Source organism: Cornus florida, unplaced genomic scaffold (assembly GCF_030987335.1).
Source record: "Cornus florida cultivar Cherokee Brave unplaced genomic scaffold, ASM3098733v1 CherokeeBrave_3.0.0_Hap2_Chr11, whole genome shotgun sequence".
NCBI lineage: Eukaryota > Viridiplantae > Streptophyta > Magnoliopsida > Cornales > Cornaceae > Cornus > Cornus florida.
Window position 1 is genome coordinate 40,603,077 of NW_026775581.1, and position 8,932 is coordinate 40,612,008.

The following is an 8,932-nucleotide window of genomic DNA, read 5'->3' on the forward strand; positions in this document are numbered from 1 at the left end:
CACGCTTTTGTTTTGCCAGGAGAAAGTTGCAATTAATGCCTGGCTGTGGTGGCGTCCAGTGAGAGAAGATTATAAATGAGAAAAGAAAAAGAATGGGGAAAAGAAAAGCGATGGCATCAATGAATCAGTCCTTTAGTCAAATAATTTTGTTTCATGTCCTTAATTGTGCACTGAACATTGTCAAAACTAAAGTGCTTAACAATGATACGAGTTCATGTCACATCCGATAGTCTCAATGGTCGCTTTTGAGGTATTATCCAGTTACCTATAGATATAGAGCATCAGCTTACTTGTATTTGAGTCTCTATTCTCCAATTTATCAGGAAAAAAAAAAAAAAATTTTTAACTCCTTTGAACTTATTTTTTAAACGTAACCTTAATGATGCCAACATTTGTCCCAAAGAACTTTTGAACGAGACGGACTCCCATAAGTCATCAGATTTTTAGAATTCTTTTGATTATTTGTATAGATTGAAGTAGAATGAGATATATATATATATAATGTGTGTGTTTATATATATACATATAAACACGTTTAGAGATATATTTTGGCTCATAAGGGGAGTGTCCCTGTGTGATTGCTATCCCAATTTTGCTTATAAGTCCTTCTATTTTTGGTAAAATATGAATTGCACCTCGAAACTTTTGACCAATTATGAAAAGACCCCCTAAGTTAGTTTTTATTTTTATTTTTATTTTTATTATTTTTATTTTTTTGAAATAGTTCTAAAAATTTCACAGTAGATTAATATAGACTTATAGACATCTTTAAACAAAAGATCTTATATAAAAATTTCATTTAACGAAACAATATACCTCTGATACCAAAATTAAATCGAATGTCGTATCAAGCTAGAAGCATGCAATAACATAGAAATAAATTTAATAATTGAATCACAGAAATGACTATCGAACCTGATAACACTATAATAATGCCCGAAAACAAATGCCAAGACACCGGCAAGACTGGGCCAACAAGCTAACAGTTCGAGTCAACTCATAGAAGGAATTGCTAAATTAAAACTAAGGTAGCTTGTACTGGTTGAATTCAAAAAAATTCTAGGATCTACACTGTCTGGCTAAAAGAAATCGATATACTAGATCTTTTTGTTGACATAAATCTTTTGTCCGAAAGAAAAGAAAATACTGAATAAGGGGAAGGAGATTCTAAATAAAAGCAAACTGGATGATTTTATTACATGAAAAATATATATATGGATACACACTGTTTATACATGGATTCACTCTCACACAATATTTTACAAAAAGAAGCACACTGAAAGAAATCACAATACGAAAATACACTAGAAAGCTGTTGCTGAAGTCTGGAATTCTAGATGGAAACTCGATGTCTGGAGCACTCTATTATTCTCTTGGGATGAATGGTTCTTTTTATAAGAAAATGAGAGATGGATCAACATTTGAGATTGCAAATGCTGCATAGACGGCTAAGATTCAAGATACTTTGATGATAAGATCTAGCTTGAATTATTACTGAACTTTTTTTCCTTTATACTGTAGCATTTTGTCCTCTTATGCGACTAATGAATCTGTTTTTTATCCTTACATTGTTGGAGAATCTGCTTCTATCCTTACACTGTTAGAGAATCTGCTTTGTGAATCTTCTTTTTATCTTTACACTATTAGAGAATCTGCTTTCTATCCTTACACTGTTAGAGAATATGCTTTGGATGCTTTCTGGATGCTTCTGGCGAAATTATTACACCTCTAGCATATTAGACAAATTTCTTTCTTCAATGTTGTCTGGTGAGCTGTTGTTGTCATAACGAGCATGTAGACATTTGTTGAGTTCTTTTTCTTTGTCCATTATAGCAACTACTTCTAGTGAGATTTTGATTTCTAGGGGAGATCTGATGACATATGGAATTCTGGTTTTGATAAAAAATCTCCATATTAATGTTATGATCTAAAAATTTGAAACCGTGATTGAAACTTGGGTTAATTAAGTTGCCGGTATGCTTTGTAATACATTAGATGGTCATATGTGGCTGGTTCTACGTGGTTACGAAAATCATTAACAAAAGGGGTATGTTGTAACTGATTCTGAACTTCCACTAGCTCTAAATTAACGTAGATCTTATGTTGTCCAAGAATTACAACTCCATAATTTACCGATTTAAGGGGAATGCTGTGGATTTGAAGGAGAATTGGACTTTCTGGCACGTAATTTTGGTGCCAATGAGATTGTTCAAAAAGAATTGCTTGGTTCAATTTGTTAGGAAAATTGAAAACTTCTAATACTTCTAAAGGCATGTCTTTATGTATGGTAATGCTGTTGACCATTCCTAGTTCTAGAAGCTTACATGTGTGGCATCTGGTGGTTTTTGTTAAAAAACCATGTCTTTCTGATGATATCAAAGGGAGAATAATGTATAAGGTCTATATCTAACTGAACTATGGTAAGTACATCATTATTCTAGATAAATCTTAGGAAAATAATAATGGTAACGGGTTCCTTTAGGTGGACAATTGTTTCTGAGGTAATTTTGGATTTCAACCCATTCATTGAATCCATCAAACTTTGTTTCTTCAAAGATAAGTTCTTTTATGTCTTCGACTTACTGTCTTAGGATTTCTCTGTAAGTCGGAGAAAAAATGGGTAGTAGATTGACATACTTTGTTTGTACCTGCAGAAATTGAATTTTTTGAAGATTTTCATCTTCATCAGTCCTTTGTTCAGACATGGTTAGTTCAGTTGTGGTGTTTGCTGCTGCATTTTGGTAGGCTAAATTTAGCTTTTTAAAATGAGAAATGAGCACCTTGTGTTCTTGCTGAAGATTATGATATGCTAAGTTAGACGCTACAAAATATTAACTTAAAGTATTTAAATTTCTGACGAGGGCTCTATCGGGATTATTTCTTGTAAACCAAATATTATCTAAAACAAGTTTTTGGTCTAGAAAAAGTTTATTTCTAGCACGGAACTGTTGAGCTGGATTTTGGATAATCAAAAGTGGGTTAGAAGTGCCTGGTATAAAAGCTATAACTATTGTTGCTACTCTTCTCCATTCCTACAAAATTTAGCAATCAATTAGTAAATGAGATAGACTATCTGCTAGATTATTATCCTTTCCTTGGACATGTTCAAATGTAGGTTTAAAACTTCTACTAGTAATGCAATCAATAAAGGAAATCCATCTTTTTGCAGACATCCTATGTTGTTTTGTTTTATGTTGATCCTGAAGTCCCTTAAGCATTGTTTGCCTCTTTAATGTCAAAAATCTGTGTGGCAGTGGCTTTAAATGGCTTCTTCATTGTCAAAGTTGCTTGAAATAAGTCTTAAGGATAGTGTGGTCATTTTCTAATCAGTGACTTATCCTTCATAACTGTCTTAATGTATTTATCACAGTATGTCTATCTGTTTCTGCTTAATTTGCTGAGTATTGTGTGGATTCAGTTCATGTAAATTGTCACAAATGGTTCCAGGGGTAGCGTTGTCATTTCTTAGTTGTATTCAACATATACACGTATGTTTTGGATGCTGCATTGCACTGGATTAACCTGAGTGAATCAGCATTGTCATTGATACAGTTTCAGGATTTTTCTTAGCTAAAAAGTTAAAAATCTGTTGCAAGGGTATTCTGGTCATTTCTTACTATGCTCATTAGTGTGACACATTTCAGTGGTCCTAAAGTAAGTGACTATGCAAGAATATTGCATTTCTTGGAGGTTAAGTCTAGAGCTGAATGGAGTATGCTGCAGTGTTATGTGTATGTGTCAATTTCAGTGTGCATAGAGACAAAATTGCTGAGGTGGCCTTCTGTTATTGGTTCTTGCTCTTGAAAATATCTGCATTATGCCTTACCAATGATTGGCTTAAGGTGACAGGTGTATTATGTGGGTGCATGAAGTTCTGTGCACTTTGTGATTCCATATATATATGCTGTTATAGTCATTTTTAGGGTTTAAGCCTTGTGTGTGAGAAGTGACATTGAGCTGCAGCCTGAATTATCTCGAGAGCCTTGATTGAACTAGTTTTTCTGAAGTTTTTGGTGATGATTCAAGCCAAAAAAACCCACTGATTCGAGCTATGTGATTGTTATAGCAGAGAAGATGTTGCTCCTGTTATTTTTCACTGCTGCAAGGGCTGAACTGAGTATTGGATTTTAGTTCCAAGGTGCTGAGGTCTTTTCAGAGAGTTGACACAGGTATCAATCACCTTTATACACTTGCTCAGTACTGAATTATTGTTGGAATCATGCTGAAATCAAAAATGGACAGTGAGCTCATCTGTTTTACTTAATTTTCTGAGATATTCTTGGATTCAAGCACTGATTGGTTATGCCTTGCTATATTATAAGATTTTAATCCTCTAGCAAGTGTATTTTGATGAATCTTGTATGTTGAAGTTAGTTTTGTGATAGAAAATTGGTCTGCTGCTTTTCAGTTTTCAACCTTTAGTCATAGACTGTGTTTTTTGCTGAAACAAGGGTTGTCTTGGTTCTATATGCTTAACTCATGTTACACTTCAGTGATTAAAAGTCATGAACATGAATACCACAGTGAATGAAGACTAACACTGCAACCAAAGTAAAACAAAACCACACTGTGTTTGTTAAGGCATCTTCAGGAGAAGTGTATGCAAGATTTCTAATCATAAAACCCTCAAGAACAAAGTTACCAAAATGTATGTAAAGAAGTCTAACATAACTTCAGTTCAGAAAGTTAAGGATAATAGATCTCTTGTAAAGTCTAAGATGATGTGGATACCAAAGAGAATGAATGCTGTGAGTATGTTAGGTGTATACTGCTTTCAAAGCTGGTAACACAAATGACAAATGGTATGTTGACAGTAGCTGCTCGAGACACATGATAAGTGATGGTTCCAAGTTTGTATCTTTTAAAAACTTTGATGGAGGAATGTCATCTTTGGAGACAATCAAAAGGCCAAGATTATTGGTATTGGCACTGTGAGTAAGTCTGATGAATTACCTGAGATCAAAGAGGTATTACTTGTTGAAGGCCTCAAACATAATCTCCTAAGAGTAAGCCAACTATGTGACAATGGGAAGAAAGTCTGTTTTGATAAAGAAAGATGTAATGTGGTTGATATTGAATCTGAAAAAATCCTATTCTCAGCTTGCAGATCCTCTGGAAATGTGTACACAGTCTCAGAAGAAGCTATTTACTGGAATCTGACCTCTCTAGATGAAGCTATACTATGGCACAAGAGACTAGGCCATCTTCACTCTAAAAATCTAATCAAAATCCTGAAATTGAAAGTTGTGAAAGGTCTACCTGATATAAAATTCAGTGACAATCATCTATGCAAAGCATGTCAATAAGGCAAACAAACTAAAGTGTCATTCCTTCCAAAGAAATCAACACATCCAGAGCTCTTGATTTGATACATATGGATCTCTGTGGTCCTACCAGAGCTACAAGCATTGGTGGAAGTAAGTACTTTATGCTACTCATTGATGATTTCAGTAGAATGGTATGGGTTTACTTTTTGAAAGAAAAGTCTGAGGCTATAACACACTTCATTAAGTTTGTAAATCTTGTTGAAAATGAAAGAAGCTGTACTGTGAAGAAGCTTAGATCTGATTTTGGTTCTGAGTTTACAATGAGGGAATTTGAAAGTTATTGTGATGTAAAGGGTATCAAGAAAGAGTTTTCAGCTGTAGCTACTCCTCAACAAAATGGGACTGTGGAAAGGAAGAATAGAATTGTTCAGGAAATGGGAAGAACTATGCTACTTAAAAAAGGTCTTGCAAAGGGATTTTGGGCTGAAGCTATTAATACAGCTGTGTATATCATCAACAGGGTACTTCTTAGACCTAATTCATATAAAAATCCTTTTGAACTATGGTATGGAAGACCTGCAATAGTTCATTACTTTAAAGTGTTTGGCAGCAGGTGTTTCATCCTCAATCATATAGAGAACTTAGGAAAATTTGATTCCAAGGTTGATAAAGGGATATTCTTAGGGTACTCTACAAAAAGCAAGGCTTACAGATGCTACAATCTTAGATCCTCCAAGGTTATTGAATCAATTCATGTTAAATTTGATGAAACTCCTCAGTTCAGCATAAATGATGACATTAGTTCTACACCAGGATCAACTAAAGCCAGTCCATCTCATTCTATTCAAGGGTTAGATAAATCTGTTAAATCTACTTCAGAACTTGATGATCATAGAGAAGTTACTTATCCAGGATTACAAAAACAGGTTCAAGCTAAAAACATCATTGGTTCTCCTCAAGCTGGTGTTCAAATAAGAAATAAAAAGAAACTCACTGAATTAGAAGTTGATGATGGTGAAGAATATAGTCATTTTGCAATGTTATCCTCTATTAAACCAAAGTCTTATTCTGAAGCATAGAAAAGTGAAGATTGGATGGTTGCTATGAAAGAAGAAATTAATCAAATTCACAAGAATGACACTTGGACACTGGTTCCTAGACCTGCAGCTAAGAATGTTATTGGTTCCAAATGGATTTACAGAAACAAACTTGATGAAAAAGGGACAGTTATTAGAAACAAGGCTAGATTGGTGTGTAAAGGATACTCTTAACAAGCTGGTATTGACTATGATGAAACTTTTGCCCCAGTTGCTAGGATGGAATCCATTAGAATGCTCTTGTCCTTTGCTTGTCACAAACAAGTCAAAGTGTATCAAATGGATGTTAAGTCTGCCTTTTTGAATGGAGAGTTAAATGAAGAAGTATACCTGGAACAACTTGAAGGTTTTAAAGATCCCAAGTCTCCCTCCTATGTTTTCAAGTTAAACAAGGCCTTGTATGGTCTCAAACAGGCTCCCAGGGCTTGGTATGAAAAACTGCATTAGTTCTTGATTGAACAAGGTTTTCATAGAGGAAAAGTGGATAACACTCTTTATGTCAAGCTTCATCAAGATCAGTTCCTTATTCTTCAAGTCTATGTTGATGACTTTATGTTTTGTGGCTCAAATACATCTTTAGCCTCAGAGTTTGCCAATTTACTAAAAACCATATTTGAAATGTCTCTTTTGGGAACTCTTAGATACTTCTTAGGTCTTCAAATTCATCAAACCTCCAAAGGAATTTTCATCTCTCAACAGAAATATGCCACTAAGTTGCTTACAAAATTGAATATGACTGAGTGCAAATCTGTTTCAACCCCCTTATGCCCTAATTCCAAGCTGTCTCTTAAGTGTACCACAGAATCAGTTCCCTCTACTCTTTATAGGTCTATCATTGCTAGTCTATTGTATCTCACAACTTCAAGACCTGATATCATGTATTCTGTGGGGTTGGTAGCAAGGTTTCAAAGCAATCCTAGACTCTCTCATCTTCAGGCTGCTAAAAGGATTCTGAGATATGTCAAGGGTACTATTTCTTATGGTCTACATTATATCTTCTCATCCACATTGCCTATTATAGCCTTTTTAGATGCTGATTGGGGTGGATCCTTACCTGACAGAAAAAGTACATCAGGCTATTGCTATCTTCTTGGTTCCAACTTAGTCTCTTGGTTAAGCAAGAAGCAGGATACTGTGTCTCTGTCTATTTCAAAAGCTGAATACATAGCTGCTTCTCAGGCTGGTTCCCAACTTCTCTGGATACACACTACTTTTGCTAATCTTGGTCTTCAATTCTCAGGTCCTCCTAAACTCTACTGTGATAATCAAAGTGCCATTGCAATAAGCAAGAATCCCACACTTCACTGGAAGAGCAAACATATTGACATCAAGTATCACTTTCTTAGAGACAAAGTCCAGAAAGGCCTCATTGACATTACTTATTTACCAACTGAAAATCAACTGGCAGATATCATGACCAAACCTCTTCTCCCTCAACGATTTTCAACCCTTAGAGCTCTTCTCAGGGTTGTTCCACGTCCTTTCTAAGCCTCTCATTGTTGGTCCTTCTCACCTTTTGTCCTTTAATGTCAAAAAGGGGGAGAATGGACTGAACTAAGGGTAGTGTTTCAGCTATCCCTTCTCTTACTTGCTGCTATATGATTGAAGTTTTGTCATTAAAGGCAAAAGGGGGAGATTGTTGGTCCTGAAGTCCCTTAAGCATTGTTTGCCTCTTTAATGTCAAAAATCTATGTGGCAGTGGCTTCAAAGGGCTTCTTTATTGTCAAAGTTGCTTGAAATAAGTCTCAAGGATAGTGTGGTCATTTTCTAATCAGTGACTTATCTTTCATAACTGTCTTAATGTGATTATCATAGTATATCTATCTATTCCTGCTTAATTTGCTGAGTATTGTGTGGATTCAGTTCATATAAATTGTCACAAATGGTTCTAGGGGTAGCATTGTCATTTCTCAGTTGTATTCAACATATACACGTATGCTTTGGATGCTGCATTGCACTGGATTGACCTGAATGAATCAACATTGTCATTGATACAGTTTCAGGATTTTTCTTAGCTAAGAAGTTAAAAATCTGTTGCAAGGGTATTCTGGTCATTTCTTACTATGCTCATTAGTGTGAAACGTTTCAGTGGTCCTAAAGTAAGTGAATATGCAAGAATATTGCATTTCTTGGAGGTTAAGTCTGGAGCTGAATGGAGTATGCTGCAGTGTTGTGTGTATGTGTCAATTTCAGTGTGCATAGAGACAAAATTGCTAAGGTGGCCTTCTGTTATTGGTTCTTGCTCTTGAAAGTATCTGCATTATGCCTTACCAATGATTGGCTTGAGGTGACAGGTGTATTCTGTGGGTGTATGAAGTTCTGTGCACTTTGTGATTCCATATGTATATGTTGTTATAGTCATTTTTAGGGTTTAAGCCTCGTGTGTGAGAAGTGACATTGAGCTGCAGCCTGAATTATCTCAAGAGCCTTGATTGAACTAGTTTTTCTGAAGTTTTTGGTGACGATTCAAGCCAGAAAAACCCATTGATTCGAGCTATGTGATTGTTATAGCAGAGAAGATGTTGCTGCTGTTGTTTTTCACTACTGCAAGGGCTGAACTGAGTATTG

At 35.3% G+C, this 8,932-nt stretch overlaps 1 protein-coding gene across 1 annotated transcript; it reads left to right on the forward strand.

The window, feature by feature from the left end:
* Positions 1–6,643: 6,643 nt before the first annotated feature.
* LOC132280987 (uncharacterized mitochondrial protein AtMg00810-like) lies at positions 6,644–7,852 on the forward strand. The gene is made up of 2 exons (XM_059782730.1): positions 6,644–6,710; positions 6,828–7,852. Exons 1-2 carry the CDS (start codon positions 6,644–6,646, stop codon positions 7,850–7,852), a joined length of 1,092 nt encoding a protein of 363 aa, XP_059638713.1.
* The last annotated feature ends 1,080 nt before the right edge of the window (positions 7,853–8,932 follow it).

Excerpts from the sequence above, each read along its gene's own strand:
- LOC132280987 (XM_059782730.1), top strand. The coding sequence starts at position 6,644 with ATGGATGTTAAGTCTGCCTTTTTGAATGGAGAGTTAAATGAAGAAGTA. Across the intron at positions 6,711-6,827 it reads ATACCTGGAACAACTTGAAG|GTTTTCATAGAGGAAAAGTG; the intron begins GTTTTAAAGATC and ends TGATTGAACAAG.